A 22,078-nucleotide genomic window follows, 5' to 3' on the forward strand; every position below is an offset into this window, starting at 1 on the left:
GCGATCTTGGCTCATTACAACCTCCGCCTCCTGGGTTCAAGCGATTCTCATGCTTCAGCCACCCAAGTAGCTGGGATTACAGGTGCGTGCCACCACACCTGGCTAATTTTTGTATTTTTAGTTGAGACAGGGTTTTACCATGTTGGCCAGGGTGGTCTTGAACTCTTAGGCTCAAGCAGTCCTCCCCCTCAGCCTCCCAAAGTGCTGGGATTACAGGCAGGAGCCACCGTGCCTGGCCAACTTCTGTCTTTTAATTGGAATCTATTCATCTTTTGAGTTTCATGTAATTATTGATATGTTTGATTTAGGTCTACGGTTTCACCATTGGTTTTTTTGTTTGTCCCATCAGTTTTTTTGTTCTTACCTACTTTTGGGTCAATTGAATAGTTTTTAGAATTTCATTTTAATTTATGTACCATTTTTAATGCAGAAAAGTAATTTCAGGCCAGGCGCAATGGCTTACGCCTGGAATCCCAGGACTTTGGGAGGCCAAGGCAGGTGGATCACCTGAGGTCAGGAATTTGAGACCAGCCTGGCCAACATGGCAAAACCGCATCTCTACTAAAAATACAAAAATTAGCTGGGCGTAGTGGTGCACATCTGTAATCCCAGCTACTCGGGCGGCTGAGGCCTGAGCATGGCTTGAACCTAGGAAGTAGAGGTTGCAGTGAGCCAAGATCGCGCCACTGCACTCCAGCCTGGACGACAGAGTGAGACTGTGTCTCAAAAAACAAAACAAAACAAACAAACAAAAAACAAAGAAAAGTAACTTCAAGAAAATCTCATCAATTCAGCCAGCAATTTTGTTTATTTTCATTTCTCCTGGCAGGATTATGAAAGCCCTTGCAAATGCTGGAGTACCTGTCCCTAACGTTCTTGATCTCTGTGAAGATTCAAGGTAAAGTTCAGATGTTTTTGCTATTTGCACATTCAGGCTACAGGAGAGAAAAGCCCATATGCTAACACAAATTCCAATTTGTTAAAGACAAATAAAATTTGGGTAGGAGGGAAAAGAAACTTTATCACAACCTCTCCCAGAAGTTCTCAGATATTTAAGTTATCCTGCAAGATAAGTATATGCCTGCTTTAGGGAGAATTGGAAGAAAACATCTTTTTTAACATTCAAAAAATACATATTTATCTAGTTTCATGTTGCTTGTTTTTTATTTATTTATTTATTTTTTTATCAGAGTCTCTCTAAACTGTTTTGTTTTGTTTTTTGAGACGGAATCTCATTCTGTCACCCAGGCTGGAGTCCAGTGGCCTAATCTCGGCTCACTGCAACCTCTGCCTCCTGGGTTCAAGTGATTTTGCTGCCTCAGCCTCCTGAGTAGCTGGGATTACAGGCGCCCCCTACTACGCCCAGCTAGTTTTTGTAATTTTTGAGTAGAGACAGGGTTTCACCATGTTGACCATGCTGGTCTCTAACTCCTGACCTCAGGTGATCCGCCCACTTTGGCCTCCCATGATGCTGGGATTACAAGTGTAAGCTGCCTCGCCCGGCCCTAAACTATTTTAAATAGCTTTGTAACATGCTTTTTGAGTATCTCTTCTTTCCTAACGTTTTAATTATGTAACATTTGAAACCTTCAGAAAGGTGAAAGAAGAAAAAATAATACAATGACTACCTGTTTACACTTCATGTGATCAAAAATTAAAACATTGTTAACATTTTGCCACATTTATTTTCTATATATGTGTGCGTGTATATATGTATGCTTTTAACATGTAGATAATGATTTTTTTTGGCTGAACCTTTTGAAGTAAGTTTCAGACAGCATGCATCTCTCAAGAATAAAGACATCAACCGGGCACAGTGGCTCACGCCTGTAATCCCAGCACTTAAGGAGGCTGAGGCAGGCAGATCACTTGAGCCCAGGAGTTTGAGACCAGCCAGGGCAACATGGCAAAATCCCATCTCTACAAAAACAAACAAAAAATTAGCCAGGTGTGGAGGTGCACACCTGTAGTCCTTCCTACTTACCCAGAAGATTGAGGTGGGAGGATCACCTGAGCCTGGGAGGTGGCGGCTGCAGTGAGCTGTGATCACACCACTGCACTTCAGGCTGGATGATAGAGTGAGACCCTGTCTTTTTGTTTTTTTCCTTCCTTTCCTTTTTTTTTTTTTTTTTTTTTTTTGAGAGGGAGTCTCACTCTGTTGCCCAGGCTGAAGTGAAATGGCACGGTCTGGGCACACTGCAACCTCTGCCTCCTGGATTCAAGCAATTCTCCTGCCTCAGCCTCCCAAGTAGCTGGGATTACAGGCATGCACCACCACACCTGGCTAATTTTTGTATTTTTAATGGAGACGGGGTTTCGCCTTGTTGGCCAGGCTGGTCTCAAACTCTTGACCTCAGGTGATCCATCTGCCTCGGCCTCCCAAAGTGCTGGATTACAGGTGTGAGCCACTGCACCCGGCTGACATTGTCTTTCATAACCACAACACCAGTATACCTATTTAATAACAGTAATTGTTATATAACCAGTATAACAATTATTTAATAATAATACTGAATATCTAGCCCATGTTCAAATTTCCCCCATCCAAAACATCTTTTGTAACAGTTTTTCAACTTGAAACATTTGTAATGGTAGGATTTTCAAAACAGTTTTTTAGAGTAGTAAACTGGAGGCTGAGGCAGGTGGATCACTTGAAGCCAGGAGTTTGAGACCAGCCTGGCCAACATGGTGAAACCCCGTCTCTACTGAAAATACAAAAATTAGCTGGGCATGGTGGCTTGCGCCTGGAGTCCCAGCTACGTGGGAGGCTGAAGCAGGAGAATCGTTTGAACCCGAGAGGCAGAGTTTGCAGTAGGCCAAGATCGCACCACTGCACTCCAGCCTGGGTGATAGAGTAAGACTCTGTCTCAAAAATAAATAAATGAATAAATAAATAGAGTAGTAAACTGATTGCTAGTAATGACCAAAAGATGGATTAGTGACATGTCATTGGGTCACCTTAGTACTGCTGGGTGGTATATACACCACTCATATCACCAAAAAATGATAAAAATAACCTCAATAACAAGAAGGGATACTTATTGAACCCTTATTGGAACCAGAGACCATGCCAGGCACTCTGTATGTTTGTTCCTTAATTCATTTTTTTTTTTTAAGTAACAAGTATCCTGAAGCTCCCTTAGTTCTTGCAATACCCTTTGAAGTGGGTATGTTTTACAGATTAAAAAACAACAACATGGCTGGGTGCAGTGGCTCACGCCTGTAATCCCAGCACTTTGGGAGGCTGAGGCAGGCAGATCACCTGAGGTCAGGAGTTTGAGACCAGCCTGGCCAACATGGTGAAACCCCGTCTCTACTAAAAATTCAAAAATTAGTCAGTCATGGTGGCATGCACCTGGAGTCCCAACTATTTGGGAGGCTGAGGCAGGAGAATCGCTTGAACCCAGGAGACGGAGGTTGCAGTGAGCCGAGATCGCGCCACTGCACTCCAGCCTGGGCGACAGAGCAAGACTCCATCTCAAAAAAATAAATAAATAGGCCAGGAGCGGTGGCTCACGCCTGTAATCCCACCACTTTGGGAGGCCAAGGCGGGCGGATCACGAGGTCAGGAGATTGAGACCATCCTGGCTAACACGGTGAAACCCCGTCTCTACTAAAAATACAAAAAATTAGTCGGGCGTGGTGCCAGGCGCATGTAGTCCCAGCTACTTGGGAGGCTGAGGCAGGAGAATGGTGTGAACCCAGGAGGCAGAGCTTGCAGTGAGCCGAGATCGCGCCACTGCACTCCAGCCTGGGTGACAGAGCAAGACTGTGTCTCAAAACAAAAAATTTTTAAATAAATAAATGAAAAATAAAAACCTGGTTCGGTATGACTCCAGAGGTCCTTCTCTGAGCCTTGCTGCTTGCTACATTATTACACTTTGAATCCATTTGTGTGGCTTACGCAAATGAACCAGGGAGAAGAGAAAAGCATGCTGTCCAAGAAGCATAGATGGGTGTGCGTGTGTGTGCGTGCACGTGTGTATGTACGTGTGTGTGCATGTATGTGGATCGATCATTGCAAGAGAGGATACTTCTAATGCACTGTGCTTATGTGAAAGGAAAAAGGAAGTATCCAGTGCTCTGGGTCTGAACTCTTCACCAGCTCTCAACCTGTATACCCAGGGACAGTGACAAAGAATAGGGTCATGACTAACGGCCTGCCACATTATGACTCTGATCCCTGAAACCCCTTCTGTGTTCCTCTCAGTGTCATTGGCACCCCCTTCTATGTGATGGAGTACTGCCCAGGTCTTATCTACAAAGACCCTTCCCTGCCAGGGTTGGAGCCCAGCCACAGGCGAGCCATATACACTGCCATGAACACAGTCCTATGCAAAATTCACAGTGTGGATCCTCAGGCTGTGGGGCTTGAAGACTATGGGAAGCAAGGTGAGCAGGAGACCACGTCTCCCATGCTAGTTGTTTCATCGCTAGTGCTTCTGCTTTTAGGATCTGAATTGTTTTGGGTCGTTTTGGGTATTAACACACCAAGCGTAAGGCAGACTTAGCTTCTTCCTTGGAAATCCAGTTAGTTTTAATGGAGGTGTTGCTGACTTAGGCATTTGGGCCTTCAATAAATCCCTTTATGAACTACACAATCTTTCTTCCCTGCAACTTTTTTTTTTTCGTTTTTTCTTTTTTCCCTTAAATATTCTGCTATCCAATTCCCTGCAACTTTTATCTCACTAGACCATTTAAATTTTTTTTCTGATACTGACCAAAGGTATTTAAAATGTATTTTTCTCCGTTTTTTACCCTTTCCCCTAAATATTCTTTTCAACAGGAATATATATATTTTTCGAGATGGCGGTCTCACTATGTTGCCCATGCTGGTCTCAAACTTCTGGGCTCAAGCCATCTCCTATCTCAGCCTCCCAAGTAGTTGGGACTCTGGGCATGTGCCACCGTGTCCAGTTTCAACAGGGATAGTTTTTTTGCTTGTTTGTTTTTTGAGACAGGGTCTCTCTCTGTCGCCTATACTGGAGTGTAGTGGCGTGATCTCAGCTCACTGCAGCCTCAACCTCTTGGGCTCAAGCAATCCTCCCACCTCTCCCTCTTGAGTAGCTGGGACTACAGGTACACACCACCATGCCCAGCTAATTTTTGTATTTTTAGTAGAGACAGCGTTTCGCCATGTTGCCCAGGCTGTACCCGAACTCCCACGCTCAAGTGATTTGGCCTCCCAAAAGTGTTGGGATTACAGGCATGAGCCGCTGCAGCCAGCTCTCATGTAGTTCTTAGCACATGCCAAGAATAGTTCTAAGGGCTTTACATATTTTATTCTCCCAACAGCTCTATGAGGACCATCTCAAGATGAGGAAACTAAAGCATAGAGATGTTAAGTAACCTGCCTGAGATCACACATCTAGAGAACAGCAGAGCTGGGTTTCATAGCCTGGCAGTCTGGCCCCAGGGTTCATGTGCTCAGCTAACCACTGTTGTTTAGCCAAAAAGTGATTTATGAAAGGCTGTTAGGAAGCACACAAGATCTTTTTTTCTGAGACGGAGTTTTGCCCTTGTCACCCAGGCTGGAGTGCGATGGTGCAATCTTGGCTCACTTCAACCTCCACCTCCCGGGTTCAAGCGATTCTCTGTCCTCAGCCTCTCAAGTAGCTGGGATCACAGGCACCCACCACCACACCTGGCTAATTTTTGTATTTTTCAGTAGAGACATGCTTTCACCATGTTGGACAGGCCGGTCTCGAACTCCTGACCTCGTGATCTGCCCGCCTTGGCCTCCCAAAGTGCTGGAATTACAGGTGTGAGCCACGATGCCCGGCCACAAGGTCTTTAAGAGGACCAGAGATCATACTTGGAGACCACACAGCTAGGAACAGCACCCAGACCACACTAATCCAGCCAAACAGCTGGTGACTTCCACCTTGGGCAGCAGGAGCATCATGTGGGAAATTCTCCAGTCATAGGAATGTGTTCAAAGACACTGCACCACCCACTGCAGAGCATGACAAAGGGTTTCACTGCACTGTTTTTTTTTTTTTTCCGCTACTTTCGGAAGTTGCTGAAATTGCACACCATGTTCTAATCCTGTTTCCCGCAGGGGACTATATTCTGCGCCAGGTGCGAACCTGGGTTAAGCAGTATCGAGCTTCCGAAACCAGCACCATCCCAGCCATGGAGAGGCTGATCGAGTGGCTGCCCCTCCATCTTCCCTGTCAGCAGAGGACCACAGTGGTGCACGGGGACTTCAGGTAGATGTGGTGGCAGGGAGAGCTGAAAAATGACAGCAAGGATGCTCCAAGGGGGAATTGAGCAATTGGTATTGGTGCAATTTATAGTCAGGAATTATTCCTATTACAAAGCACCTCTCTGTGTGTGGCCTTTTCAGGCAGGGTTTCTCAGCTCTGGCACCGTGACATGTTGAATTGGATATGTTTTTGTGGTGGGACCTACTGTGCATTGTAGGATGTCAGGCATCATCCCTGGCCTCAACCCACTCGATGCCAGTAGCGCCCCTCCCCACAGAGTGTGACAACCAAAAATCTTCACAGACCTTGTCCAGTGTTCCTAGGGAGGGCAGCATTCCTCTGTTGAGACCCACTGTTTGAAAGTAAGGCAGAGTCTACAGCCATACCACCCTGAGCAGGCCCAATCTCATCTGAAAGTAAGACAGAGTGAGGGTGGCACTCACCTCCCAAGAGGCCTGGGGATGGACATTCTCACTGGGTGTAGTGAAAGGATTGAAAGAGAGTGACAGGGTCTCTGGGGGTATGTGATGAGCCTGTAGCATGGCTAAAATGGGAACTTCAGTATGCCTGGCGTCTGGTGACAGTGTCTAGCTTTATCTTATCATCTCTTGCTGTGAAAACTACCCATTAGGTACTTTTATAGGGTAGTGTTTATAGTGTTTTCTGCTTCGCAGCACCTGGAGATGTGCTTTTGATGCAAGCATGCCTTATTTGACTTGTCTTCTTGCCCATCTGGAGACCCAGGCCTTTTATTAAACAAGGCTAGACAGTGAAGGCTAATTTTAAAGACATTTCCATTTCTTTTTTTTTTTTTAGACAGAGTCTCACTCAGTCGCCCAGGCTGGAGTGCAGTGGCGTGATCTCAGCTCACCGTGTACCCCACCTCCCGGGTTCAAGCGATTCTCCTGCCGCAGCCTCCCAAGCAGCTGGGATTACAGGTGTACACCACCATGTGTGGCTAACTTTTGTATTTTTAGTAATCCAAAAATACAATACATTTTTAGTAATACAAAAATGTGAGATGGGGTTTCATCATGTTGATCAGGCTGGTCTCGAACTCCTGCCCTCAAGTGATCTTCCCACCTTGGCCTCCCAAAGTGCTGGGATTACAGGCGTAAGCCAGCATGCCCAGCCTTAAAGACATTTCTTTGCCTTCCAAATTTGATTGGCCTCTCTTCTTTGGCTTGACCGGTGTCCCTCGCTCCCGGCTTCTTCCGTTAGCCAGCCACCTTTGGGGATCCCCCTGGGTCTGAGAGTGGACAGCTGAGATTTCTTTGTCATGTGGTCATCACGGGAGCTTGAGGAACCTGCCTCTGCGTCAGAGACTGATGGGGCCAAGTGCTTCCCCCACACTGCCTTGAACTCGGTGTGCAGTTGGGCTGTATTTGACCCCCTCCTCCATCTTCTTTCTCCACTTGGGACTCTAGAGCACTTGCCTGACAACACTTTCCTTGCCAGCCATTGCCATGTATTTCCTTTGGCGGGGAAGACCTCAGGTGGCCTTTGTGTCACCAGCCCACAACAGCTGCTCTGTGGACCTTGTCTTTGCTTCTCTTGGCACCTCAATGATCCCCGAATGTGATCAAGTATACAGCAGGCAGGAGATGTCCAGTGCGGTCTGAGCACCCCCTCCCCTAGCTATAGTGAAGTATGATAATCATTTAGGATGTTGCTTCCAGGAAAGGCATCCTCTGATTTTAGAGAGCGTGCTGCTGCTTATTGATCAACACAGTCAGAGATAGTTCTGTCTTTTGATGGATGGAAGAACATTTCTTGCTAGTGGAGTGAATCAGCGGTGGTGGGAGCATAAACTGCTGCAGCTACTTTGAAAAGTAGCAGGCAGTGGCCAGGAACGGTGACTCATGCCTGTAATCCCAGCCTCCCAAGGCCAAAGTGGGCAGATCACTTGAGGTCAGGAGTTTGAGACCAGCCTGGCCAAGATGCCAAAATCCCATGTCTACTAAAAATATAAAAATTACCTGAGTGTGGTGGTGCCCCTGTAATCCCAGCTACTCAGGAGGCTGAGGCAGGAGAATCACTTGAACCTGGGAGGTGGAGGTTGCAGTGAGCCAAGACCGCGCCACTGCACTCCAGCCTGGGTGACAGAGTGAGACTCCGTCTCAAAAACCAACAAAAAAAGAAAACTAATGGGCAGTAACATGGAAGATGGGAATATGCTACAACCCATCGTTTCTTGTAAAGAAGCATCTGCTGCAGCTTTGTACCAAGAGACTCAGGCGAAGATGTTTGTTTTGGTCATGCTTGTAATTATAATACATGATAAATAAAGTGTAGTTCGGCCATATGTTGGAATTCTATTTAGTGGGTAAAATAAACCAATTTGCTGTACATAGGTCATAAGTCTCAAAAAAGATAATCTAAGTAGAAAAAGATTTCAAAAGGGTAATATATCATTTATGAAAATTTAAAAATAATTGAAAGAACACTATATGTGGTATATAGGTACAGGTATAGATAAGAGAAATATAGAAATGTCTGAGACTGATAGATACCAACTTCAGGATAGCAGTAAATCTGTCATTTTTTAAAAATCTGAAGGAAATATAACAAAAAAGCAGGTATAATATCTGTTAAATCTGGAAGATGGACACATGAGTCCTGTCATTATGTCATTCTTTGTATTTTTCTGCATGCTTGATGTTTACTTTTTCTTTTAAATAAAGCATGCATTACAGACAGCCCTGGCAGGAAACAGAAAGCATAAAAGAGGCTATTTGGGGAGAGTTCAATATAGGGTTATAGCATGGTTTAGAGGAACCACTGAAGAACAGCGTGGAGTCCCGGGGCCAGTAACAGTGAGGGGTCAGTCTGACAGGGCAAGCATGTGCTGTGGTTATTGCTACTCTACAACAAACTTTGTCAGAACTGAGTGGCTGTCAACAACGACAGCAGTCATTTTGCTCATGAATGTTTGCAGTCTGGGGACAGGACAGTTATTTCAAAGTAGGGCGGCTGTCGGGCGGGGCTGAATCTTCTGAAGACTTGCTAGCATGCTGGCCGTGGGCAGGGAAGATATGAACAACCGGGCTCCTTGGGCCTCTCTTTCTGTCTCTTTGTGGTTCCCACATGGTCTCTCCAGCATGGCAGCTTCTGGGTAACTGGATTTTGTTGTTGTTGTTGTTTGAGACAGGATCTTGCGCTGTCACCCAGGCTGGAGTGCAGTGGCTATTCATAGGCTGGAACATAACTGACTGCAGCCACCAACTCCTGGGCTCAGTGGTACTCCCGCCTAAGCCTCCTGAGTAGCTGGGACTACAGGCGTGCACTACCATGCTCAGCTAATTTTTAAATTTTTTTTGTAGAAATAGGGTCTTGCTATGTTGCCCGGGCTGGTCTTGAACTCCTGAGCTTAAGCAGTCCTCCCAAAACGTGGGGATTACAGGCATGAGCCATTGCACTCAGCCCTGGACTTCTTACCTGGGGGCTCAGGGCTCCAAAATAGTGTGTTTCAAGAGACAGAGGGCTGGGCAGAAGCTGTATCACGTTTTCTGACCTAGTCTAGCCTCAGGAATCCCTCAGCATCACTTCCACGTGTCTTATATCTGTTAGAAGCAAGATGCTTCACTGGGCCAAGCATTAGACTCTACCTTTTGTGGGAGAAGTGTCAAAGGATTTACAGATCTGTTTCAAAACCATCACAGGGAGGGAGTAATTCCCTGAACCCAGAGAGGCTAGCTCTCTGGGGAGGGCTGCAGAGAAGGAGCCGGGGAAATAAATAACCAGGCCCCTTCCCATCTCCTGCTTTTGATTGGCTGAGTCCAGCCGGAAGCCAGAGGGCAAGGGAGTCCTTGGAGCACACAGCCCAGGGAGCTCAGGTGCCCGGGCACAGAGGGGATGGGAGGGTGGGGAGCCAGCCTGAAGGGCAAATAGACCACGCAGAATCCACCCTAGCCAGCAGTTTTCTTAGTGCTGTCTCTATTCCTCCTGGGACTTTTCAGGCTCGACAACCTGGTGTTTCATCCAGAAAAGCCAGAGGTGCTTGCTGTCCTTGACTGGGAACTTTCTACCTTGGGCGACCCCCTTGCCGATGTGGCCTGCAGCTGCCTGGCTCATTACCTGCCGTCCAGTTTTCCCGTGCTGAGAGGTAGGAACTGCTGCTGGAGGATAGTGGGGGAGCAAGCCAGTTCTCAAAGCATTTGGGAGCACACTCAGCTGAAGTAGTCCGTGGTTGGGCAGGGGAAGTGAAAGTGAGGTCCTGGTGGTTCTGGTGGGAAACATAACTGGAATGCAGTCCTGTCACATTTACGGGAAAGTGGATATAGGATGTGTGTTAATTGAAAGTATGCCTGTATAGGCACCTCTTATGCTTTTACACAGCTAACTTCTATTTAGGGTTTTAAATTAAAAACACATTCATTGTGGCTGGGCGCGGTGGCTCATGCCTGTAATCCCAGCACTTTGGGAGGCCAAGGCGGGCGGATCACAGGAGTTCCAGACCAGCCTGGCCAACATGGTGAAACCCCGTCTCTACTAAAAATACAAAATTAGCTGGACGCGGTGGCGCGCACCTGTAACCCCAGCTACTCGGGAGGCTGAGGCAGGAGAATCGTTTGAACCTGGGAGGTGGAAGTTGCAGTCAGCCGAGATCACGCCATTGCACTCCAGCATGGGCAACAGGGTGAGACTCCATCTCAAAAAATAACAAAAACAAACCACATTTATTGTAAAAATACTAGAGCCCACAGATAGCAACAACAACAAAACAGTTAAAATCATTAGTAGTCCTAGAGATAACCATTTGCTAACATTTCATTATCTATCCGTGTCATCTTTTCTTCTGTGTGTATATGTACATTTCCTAAAACAAAACAAAAATGTAACCTGATCTAATGACATGCTTTTTTTCACTTCGTTGTATACTGTAGACATGTTTTCATGACATTAAGTATTTCTTCTACAGCATAATTTTTAATGAGAGCATATAATTTTATTGTGTAGAATTAAGGGAAGATGGCCAGGTGCAGTGGCTCACGCCTGTAATCCCAGCACTTTGGGAGGCCAAGACGGGCGGATCATGAGGTCAGGAGATCGGGATCATCCTGGCTAACACAGTGAAACCCCATCTCTACTAAAAATACAAAAAAATTAGCTGGGCGTGGTGGTGGGCACCTGTAGTCCCAGCTACTCGGGAGGCTGAGGCAGGAGAATGGCGTGAACCTGGGAGGTGGAGCTTGCAGTGAGCTGAGATGGTGCCACTGCACTCCAGCCTGGGCGACAAAGGGAGACTCTGTCTCAAAAAAAAAAAAAAAAAAGAATTAAGGGAAGACATTTGGGTTAATTCCTATTTAGATATTTAATTTGTTTCCAATTTTTTAATATTAGTTCCCCTACCTCCATGAAAAAAAGGCAGTGAATATCTTTGTAGTAATATATTTGCCTATATATAAGGTATACTCCTAAGATTAATTTCTAGGAATGGAATATACTACATGCTTCTAAATCATGAAAATGTCACAAATGGAGGAAATAAGTGAATTTTTTTTTTTTTTTTTTGAGACAGAGTCTCGCTCTGTTGCCCAGGCTGGAGTGCAGTGGTGCCATCTCGGCTCACTGCAAGCTCCACCTCCTGGGTTCACACCATTCTCCTGCCTCAGCCTCCCAAGTAGCTGGGACTACAGGCACCCGCCACCATGCCTGGCTAACTTTTTGTTTTTGTAGTAGACATGGGTTTTCACCGTGTTAGCCAGGATGGTCTCTATCTCCTGACCTCATGATCCACCCTCCTTGGCCTCCCAAAGTGCTAGGATTACAGGTGTGAGCCACTGCGCCTGGCCTGTGAAATTGTTTTATTTACTATAATTATCATTTTCATAATTTGGTGAGATCTTTTTGTTTATTTTTATATTTATTTATTTGTTTATTTGTTTGTTTATTTTTGAGATGGAGTCTCACTCTGTCACTCGTTTATTTATTTTTGAGATGGAGTCCCGCTCTATCGCCCAGGCTGGACCACAGTGGCACAGTCTCGGCTCACTGCAACCTCTGCCTCCCAGGTTCAAGCGATTCTCCGGCCTCAGCCTCCTGAGTAGCTGGGATTACAGGCGTGTGCCACAACGCCTAGCTAATTTTTGTATTTTTAGTAGAGACAGGGACTTCACCATGTTGGCCAGGCTTGTGTCGACCTCCTGACCTCAAGTGATCTGCCCTCCTCAGCCTCCTAAAGTGCTGGGATTAGAGGCATGAGCCACTGCGCCCAGCCAGTTGTTTATTTTTTAATTTTTTTGAGATGGAGTCTCACCCTGTCACCCAGGCTGGAGTGTGGTGGTATAATCTCAGCTCACCGCAACCTCTGCCTCTTGGATTCATGCAATTGTCCTGTCTCAGCCTCCCTCTCAGGTAGCTGGGATTATAGGCGCACACCACCATGCCTGGCTAATTTTTGTATTTTTAGTAGAGACAGGGTTTCACCAGTTTGTTCAGGCCGGTCTTGAACTCCTGACCTCAGGTGATCCACCTAACTCGGCCTCCCAAAGTGCTGAGATTACAGGCGTCAGCCACTGTGCTCAGCCTGAGATCGCTCTTTCCACATCATTTTTGATCAAATGACTGGTTGAAGATAATATGCATCCACCCTTAACTGTGGCCAGATGGAATTGGAAGCTCCCATTCCTTCCTTTACTGCCAATCAAGTCTGAAACCTGTAAGAGCCAATTTGTGAATAATGACTTCATGCCTGGATCCCCAGCCATCTAAGGGAGCAAGAGCCAATGCAGGAATAAGCTAACCCCTGGAATTGGTCGTGAAACTAATTTGCAAGGGACATGGCGATTTTCAGAATTTAAATATTTGCCAGCCACAGGGGCGTGTCACGTCAGTGACTATCCCCATGAATGGCCCTGTCTTTCTCACAGGTTTTAATGACTGTGACTTGACACAGCTGGGAATCCCTGCTGCAGAGGAGTATTTCAGGATGTACTGCCTCCAAATGGGGCTCCCTCCCACTGAGAACTGGAACTTCTATATGGCTTTTTCCTTTTTCCGTGTGGCTGCAGTCCTACAGGGAGTCTACAAGCAATCACTCACAGGTAATGGGATGGCTGCCCTGAAGAGCTGCTGGGGGGTGAGTCACAGTGAGGACCGTGCCTCCACTTGGAAACCCTCTCAGGGCCACAGAGGCTTTGGAGAGACCGGTTTGGCCAGGATTCTCTGAGATTCAGTTAATCTAACCATTTGTCCATAAATATTTTCTTTACAATATTTATTTATTATTTGTTGTTGAGACAGGTCTTGCTTTGTCACCCTGGCTGGAGTCCAGTGGTGCGATCCTGGCTCACTGTAATATCTACCTTCTGGGTTCAAGCGATTCTCCTGCCTCAGCCTCCAGAGTAGCTGGGACTACAGGCCTACGCCACCATGCCTGGCTAATTTTTTTTTGTATTTTTAGTAGAGATGAAGTTTCACCATGTTAGCCAAGCTGGTCTCGAACTCCGGGCCTCAAGTGATCCGTCTGCCTTGGCCTCCCAAAGTGCTGGGATTACAGATGTGAGCCACCATGCCCAGGGTCTTTACAATATTTAAACTTGTTTTTTAATTATTAAAGTAATGCACAAAGAAATTTTTCCAGTTAAAGCATTCATGCACATGATCAAAATTTGGTCATATAGAATTATGTAAAATTGTATCTCACCCTTTTCAACACCATTCCTCAAAGATAAATGTTACTGTTAAGAGTTTCCTGGGCCCTCCAGTTTTTCTGTTTATCTATCTTCTCTCTCTCCTCCTACTTTTACACAAATGTGATCATCCTACGTGTATTTTTCGGAACTTTGATTTTAAAATTTTGTAAGCTTAAGAATTTCTGTGAAATATGTGTGTGGCCATTTGCATATTTAACAACTATATGAGGCAAATTTCTTGTTTTGTGTGTGTGTGTGTGTATGTGTATGTGTGTATGTGTATGTGTGTTGAGACAGTTTCTCACTCCGTCGCCCAGGCTAGAGTGCAGTGGTGCGATCTTGGCTCACTGCAACCTCCACCTCACCAGCTCAAGCAATTCTCATGCCTCAGCCTCCCAAGAAGCTGGGATTATAGACACATGCCACTATACCCGGGTCATTTTTTTTTGTTTTTAGTAGAGACGGGGTTTTGCCATGTTGGCCAGGCTGGTCTCGAACTCCTGACCTCAGATGATCCATCCACCTCGGCCTCCCAAAGTGCTGGGATTACAGGCATGAGCCACTGAGCCCGGCCATCCCCCAAGTCTTTAGGTAAAACCGTTGTGGTCTTTGACAACTTCCTTGCTTGCTGGTATGATGAAATGTTCCAGGTTCATCTTGGCTATCCAGCCTACCCAACATGGTGAAACTGTGTCTCTACTAAAAATACAAAAATTAGCCGGGCGTGGTGGCGGGTGCCTGTAATCCCAGCTACTTGGGAGACTGAGGCAGGAGACTCACTTGAACCTGGGACGGGGAGGTTGCAGTGAGCCGAGATCGTGCCACTACACTCCAGCCTGGGCGACAAGAATGAGACTCTGTCTCAAAAAAAAAAAAAGACTTGGGAGCCAACCTGAACGGGCTCCCACTTGCTAACAATAGGAAACTTTGGGCATCACCAAGGATGATAGCTGAAATGGATGAAACGCATCAGGTATGTTTAAATCCATGAGTAGTAGCCGGGCATGGTGGCTCAGGCCTGTAATCCCAGCATTTTGGGAGGCCAAGGTGAGCAGATCACTTGAGGTCAGGGATTCGAGACCAGCCTGGCCAACATGGTGAAACCCCATCTCTACTAAAAATACAAAAATTAGCCAGGTGTGATGGCGGGTGCCTAAAATCCCAGCTACTCAGGGGACTGAGGCAGGAGAGAGAATCACTTGAACCCAGGGGGCAGAGGTTGCAGTGAGCTGAGATTGCGCCCGTGCACTGCAGCCTGGGTGACTGAGCAAGACACTGTCCCCCCCAAAAAATAAAAATTAAATAAATAAGTAAGTCCATGAGTAGTGATACAAAAACAAAGAGACAGAGTCTCATTGATGACCTCAGAGGATGCCAGGAAAGCAACTTATTATTCTGAAAATTGGAAAATGGGGTGGGGGGGTGGAGAATCAAGCATTTGTCCTGTCTTTCCTGTACAAATGATACTGCAGGCTATCCAAATAATCAATGAGGGAATGTTTCTCTCTAGAGAAGTATCCTGGACAGAATAATATAGAATTTGCATATCACCAATTTGCAACTGCTAATGCATTAATGGATGTGGGCAATAAGCTTCAATGAAAGCCAACACCACTGAGAGACAGACAGCCAGACATTATGTACCTCCTGATGCTTCCCTCAAAAGTCACACCGACTCTGCCCAGGTCTCCAGTGCTAGTTGCCAACTCATGGGAAACACAGGGTTCAGAGGGACATGTTCAGCAGCACCCTGGGCACAGCACTCACAAAATCCAGATTCTGGAAAACATCACAGGGCAAACAACTCAGTTTCTTCAAACACGTACATTTCAAGGGGAGGAAAAGGGTGAAAAAGGAACCTGTAGATTGAGAGAGACTTAAAAGAAACATTAGGCTGGGCGTGGTGGCTTACGCCTGTAATCCCAGCACTGTGGGAGGCCAAGGTGGGTGGATCACCTGAGGTCAGGAGTTTGAGACCAGCCTGGCCAACATGGGGAAACCCCGTCTCTACTAAAAAATATAAAAATTAGCCAGGCCTGGTGGCGGGCACCTGTAATCCCAGCTACTCGGGAGGCTGAGATAGGAGAATTGCTTGAACCCAGGAGGCAGAGGTTGCAGCGAGCCGTGATTGCATCACTGCAGTCTAGCCTGGGCAGCAAAGTGAGACTGTCTCAGAAAAAAAAAAGGGGGGAGAGACTTAAAAGATACATTAGCCAGTTACAGTGTTGGGACCTTATTTGGATCCTTTCTTGAACAAATTATTTGGAAAAAATTTTGATGATAGTCAGTGAAACTTGAATTCTGAGTGGATAGTCGATGATATGAAGAAGTTACAGTTAACGATTTTTTAAGGGTGATAATAGTATTGTGGGTTTTTTAAAAAGTACTTGTCTTTAGAGTTTTGAAAGAATCCTAGATGAGATATTTGGGATTTACTCCAAAAAATCCAGGACAGTGGGAGTGGGGATGGCAGGGAATGAAACCAGACTGGGCCGGCGTCGATCATTGCGGAAGGCGAGCGGTAGAACCCGTAGGCTCATTATTCTCTCCTCTCTACTCCTGTGTGTCTTTGAAATTTTCCAAAAGGAGGCCAGTCGTGATGGCTCACGCCGGTAATCCTGGCACATTGGGAGGCCGAAGTAGGTGGATCACCTGAGGTCAGGAGTTTGAGACCAGCCTGGCCAACATGGTGAAACCCCGTCTCCACTAAAAATACAAAAATTGCCCGGGTGTGGTGATGCCGCCTATAATCCCAGCTACATGGGAGGCTGAGGCAGGAGAATCACTTGAACCCAGGAGGCAGAGGTTGCAGTGAGCAGAGATCGTGCCACTACACTCCAGCCTGGGTGACAGAGCAAGACTCCGTCTCAAAAAAAAAAAAAAAAGCCGGGTGCGGTGGCTCATGCCTGTAATCCCAGCACTTTGAGAGGCCGAGGTGGGGGGATCACGAGGTCAGGAGATCAAGACCATCCTGGCCAACATGATGAAACCCCGTCTCTACTAAAAATACAAAAATTAGCTGGGCTTGGTGCCGTGTGCCTGTAATCCCAGCTACTACATGCCTGTAATCCCAGCTACTAGGGAGGCTGAGGCAGATGAATAGCTTGAACCAGGGAGTCAGAGGTTGCAGTGAGCCGAGATTGCGCCACTGTTCACTCCAGCCTGGTGATAGAGTGAGACTCCATCTCAAAAAAAAGAAAAAAGAAAAAGAAATTTTCCAAAAGCAAAACTTAAAAGGCAAGGAGAAAGAAGGAGAAAGGAATTCATCATGAGGTTTGCTAGTGCTGAGGGAGTGTTTAGCTTTGCAGTCAGTGACACCCCAAGCTTGCTGGCAGCCTGTGTTCTCAGCCAGGTTGCCAGAGTCTTCTGAGAGAAGCAGTTGCAGTAGGGGAATTGATCATTCATTCCCAAGTATATGAGCCTCTACTAAAAGCCAGCACTGTGCTAGGTGGTCCTGGAGATACACAGTCATGAGGAAAACTGTCCAGAGAAAAGCCAGTACCCAGAGAATTTCTAGTTTAACTGTACCTCGTCTGATAAGCAGGGGATGCTGGAAGCAGGAATTTCTGGAAACAATATTTTCGCTCTTTTGGGAAAATACAGTATCAGCTGTAAGCCACTATTTCCCATTTTTTTTATGGTTTTCCAATAAACACTAACCAGAAATATTTACTTAAACAGAATGGCGGCTCAGTCCTTATGGTGATGAATAGGCCTGGTCGCCTCTGACATTTCCTAGCCGGCTGCCAAATTCTCTCCCTGCTCTGCTCCAGTGACCTGGGAAAAACTTAATAGACTGCCCATTTTAGAGTCTTCACACTAAGTGTCCTCAGCCTGTCTCTCAGGAAGCCCTTTGACATGTTTTTAAGATCCCGTGAGCCATTGTCGTGGCTTCTGGTTTCTCTCGGCCCAGAGCTAAAACACCCCACCTGTTTGCCACCAGACAGAAAAATGTCTGTTTATTCAGGCCTTTATTCCTCTTATCTTACTGTGCACTCCTTTCCCTCCCTCTGGGAAGCCAGCCAGACACACTGAGGAAATGGCTTAGTTTTCTCATATAAAAACAACAAAATCCATTTTTTGAAAGAATAATATAAAAACGTATGATGAATGGGGAAAAAACCAACTATACAAATATAAATATTACTTCTATACATGTGTCTTCTACAATTAGCTTTAAAATCATTTTTGTTTGAACAGCTGAGATATTTGGTACTGGCCAGGAAAAGTGGAGCTTAGAGAAGGGGTATCTGTTTCCAAGACATTCTCTGTATGGTGTCATTTACAAAAGAGCTCAAATCAGCATTAGATTGGGAAGGGGATGAGAGAGACCAGAGCCCAGTGAGCAGAAGATTAACAGTATGTACCTGCCCAGCCCATGTGTCCTTCTCCTTCCTTAATAAGTGGGTGCAGAAATTAGATTTCTGGTAGATGGCCACTGAAATTCTATCAAGTGCTTATGACTGCAACTTACGTGGACACCAGTGATGTGGTCTCTTCTGCTGGAACTACATTTGGAAAATATACCAGAAGCAATAGGTCTAAATCAATCCAAGCTTATACAAGTGACTTTTTCAGAGACAAAGTAGCAGTCTCAGAGTGGGAGCCAACTAAATAGAAGAAAATTAAGAATACACCTCTTACTCTGTTAGAAGAAGAAAATCCTTATGAATAATAAGGAACATAAGGGAGTATCTTTCCCTTCAATGTGCTGTGTGCAGTCTGAGGAATAAAGAATAAGCCCCTACTGTGTGTCTGCAGGGAAGGGGCTATCTGGTTTCTGACTGACTTCCCTGGGTTAGGTTCATACCTAGCACCCAGAAGGTCCTCAGTAGAGACCTGTTGAGGTCCAGTGGGCTAACTCTCTGCAGGGTAGCAAAGAATTTGCTCTGAATTTGTTCCTAACTCTGTAAGGAATAGTTTAAACTATCTTTAACACCAAAGCTGCATGAAAATGGCTGTCTCAGCTGGGCATGGTGGCTCATGCCTGTAATCCCAGCAGTTTGGTAGACTGAGACAGGAGGATTGTTTGAGGCCAGAAGTTCGAGACCAGTTTGGGCAACATAGTAAGGCCCCATCTCTTATTTAAAAATAAATAAAATATTTATTTTTTGAGACGGAATTTTGCTCTTGTCACCCAGGCTGCAGTGCAATGGCATGATCTCGGCCCACTGCAACTTCCACCTCCTGGGTTCAAGCGATTCTCCTGCCTCAGCCTCCCCAGTAGCTAAGATTACAGGCGTGCATCACCACACCTGGCTAAATTTTGTACTTTTAGTAGAGACAGGGTTTCACCATGTTGCCCAGGCTGGTCTCAAACTCCTGACCTCCAGAAATCCACCCGCCTCGGCCTCCCAAAGTGCTGGGGTTACAGGCGTGAGCCAGTGCACCCAGCCTAAAATGAAATCATTTTAAAAAAGAAAATGGCTGTCTCTTGAGAACTATCAATTTATCCATTTATTGGGTACAGTCTCTTGGGGACATGGAAGTGCTAGAAATAATCCAGGAGAGCTGGCTGTGAAAAAGTTCACTGTGAGGAGACATTGTACACATAGCAGTCTGGATGTGTCTCAGATGCAGGGCTCTGAGTGATGGAGGCCATACTGAAAAGGCCACGTGCTGAGTGACATATGTATTTATGGGACATCCTGGAAGAGACAGACTACAGGAACAGAGATCAGTGGGTGCTGGGGATCGGGGCGGCAGGAGTTGAGTACAAAAGGACACTGGGGAAATTTCCAGATGATGGAAATATTCTGTATCTTTTTTTTTTTTGAAATGGAGTCTCGCTCTGTTGCCCAGGCAACCTCCACCTCTCGGGTTCAAGTGATTCTCCTACCTCAGGCTCCCAAGTAGCTGGGACTATAGGCATGTGCCACCATGCCTGGCTAATTTTTGTATTTTTGGTAGAGACAGGTTTCACCGTGTTGCCCAGGCTGGTCTCGAACTCCTGACCTCCAGTGATCCACCTGCCTCAGCCTCCAAAGTGCTGAGATTACAGGTGTGAGCCATTGCGCCTGGCCGAAGTATTCTGTATCTTGATGGCAATGGTAGTTACCCAACTATGGGTTTGTTAAGACTCTACATTAAGGAGGTGTATGTACACCACACCTTAATTTTTTTATTTTTATTTATTTATTTTTTTTGAGATGAGTGCCTCACTCTGTCACCCAGGCTGGAGTGCAACGGCACGATCTCGGCTCACTGCAGCCTCTGCCTCCCAGGTTCAAGCGATTCTCCTGCCTTAGCCTCCTGAGTAGCTGAGATTACAGGCACACACCACAATGCCTGGCTAATTTTTGTATTTTTAGTAGAGATGCGGTTTCTCCATGTTGGCCAGGCTGGTCTTGAACTCCCGACCTCAAGTGATCCGCCCACCTCAGCCTCCCAAAGTGCTGAGATTACAGGTGTGAGCCACCGCACCTGGCCACCTTAATTTTTTTATTGGGGAAAAATGTGTTTGTAAAAAAAGTCTTGATGCACATTTTACAAGAAGAAAGAGACACTGTGAGAGCCAAATAGTGAGTTGAGTGATGCTGGTGTTGATTCCATCCAGAGACAGTGGTGTCTAGAAATTGGCTCTTCCTTTAGTCAGTTGTGGCATTGCTGTTATCAATTTTGTAGCAAGGGTAGTCTAGGATGCAGGACTTCTTATAGCCCACTGGCAATGGCAGAGGTGATCTGGGGTGTTACTGATTAAATGTAGTCTTTTAGGAAAGCAGGGATCAAGAGCAGAGAGCAGGCAGACCTAAGTTGGACTCTGGCCCCAGCCCCCTAACTTCCAGCTCGTCCAAGTCATCTCCTTCTCTAAGACTCAGTTTTCTTGCCTGCAAAGTACAGGTGAAAGCAGTTGTATTGCTTTGGGGATTCAGTGAGCTATAGTGGCTCTTAGCACAGTGTTTGGTACTTAGCAAGTGCTCAGCAAATGGCAATAGCTGCTGAAGTGACAGTGTCATCACATGTTAACATCCCTATGATGGGTCGTGTGGGAGTAATCACTGTTTTTCTTTGATTCTGCTTAGGGCAAGCAAGCTCCACATGTGCGGAACAAACTGGAAAGCTGACCGAATTTGTGTCTAACCTGGCGTGGGATTTCGCAGTCAAAGAAGGGTTCCGGGTTTTCAAAGAGATGCCCTTCAAAAATCCGTTAACAAGGTCCTGCCACACGTGGGCCAGGCCCCAGTCCCAGTGGTGCCCCACAGGCACCAGGAGTTATAGCTCCGTTCCAGAAGCTTCCCCAGCTCATACCTCAAGGGGAGGTCTGGTTATCTCTCCAGCGAGCCTCTCTCCACCTGTCAGAGAGCTGTATCACCGGCTGAAGCACTTCATGGAGCAATGTGTGTACCCTGCAGAGCCAGAGCTGCAGAGTCACCAGGCCTCAGCAGCCAGGTGGAGCCCCTCCCCACTGATCGAAGACCTCAAGGTAAAGCAGCCATGGTGAGGTGGCAAGACCCCAATACCATGGCATACCCTCCCCGACCCCACCGGGCTCACCTAAACCATCCCAGGCCGTGAAGATACAGGAGCGCCGAGTTGAATGATCTTTGCTTCCATCGTCTCAGAAAGAGCCAGCTCTTCATGACTCAGTTTCCATCTCTTGCTCTTGCTGTGTCTGTGTCACAGGCAAATGGCTCAGGTGTGACTGCACAGCCCAGGCAGTGGAATGCTTGGCCTTAGAAAGCCAGGGCAGGTTGGGCCTATCTCATGCGTATTTGAATTATGTAAATTTGAAACAGTGCTGTATCAGCTAATAAATCTCTCTCTAGAGAACCCGTAATATCACAGCTAGAGGGCCAAATCCACTGTGAGCTGAGTTTCTGTGTTGTCTCCCAGTGCTGTTACTTCAGCAGATAAACAGAAACACCTGCTGTTCTTATCACATGAACCTTGGATTGTGTTAGTTTTGAAATTACTTGAGATCTTCAGGAGCATAATGCAATCATCATCTACTTTTCTTTTTTTCTCTTTTTTTTTTGAGACGGAGTCTTGCTCTGTGCAACTTCCGCCTCCCAGGTTCAAGCGATTCTCCTGCCTCAGCCTCCCGAGTAACTGGGATTACAGGCACATGCCACCATGCCCAGCTAATTTTTGTATTTTTAGTAGAGATGGGGTTTCACCATGTTGTTCAGGCTGGTCTTGAACTCCTGAGCTTGTGATCTGCCCGCCTTGGCCTCCCAAAGTGCTGGGATTACAGGCATGAGCCACCATCTTTTTTTTTTGAGACAGGGTCTT

The 22,078-nt window shown here is 46.3% G+C and overlaps 1 protein-coding gene across 1 annotated transcript in view; it reads left to right on the forward strand.

Annotated features, from left to right (window-relative positions):
• ACAD10 (acyl-CoA dehydrogenase family member 10) overlaps window positions 1-22,078 on the forward strand; it is a 71,838-nt gene that overhangs the window by 38,523 nt on the left and 11,237 nt on the right. Inside the window, 6 exon segments of the mRNA XM_024256397.3 lie at window positions 830-898; window positions 4,211-4,392; window positions 6,062-6,212; window positions 10,169-10,314; window positions 13,082-13,255; window positions 20,869-21,269. Of these exon segments, the coding sequence (XP_024112165.2) occupies window positions 830-898; window positions 4,211-4,392; window positions 6,062-6,212; window positions 10,169-10,314; window positions 13,082-13,255; window positions 20,869-21,269 (1,123 nt within the window).

Source organism: Pongo abelii, chromosome 10, assembly GCF_028885655.2.
Source record: "Pongo abelii isolate AG06213 chromosome 10, NHGRI_mPonAbe1-v2.0_pri, whole genome shotgun sequence".
Taxonomy (NCBI): Eukaryota; Metazoa; Chordata; class Mammalia; order Primates; family Hominidae; genus Pongo; species Pongo abelii.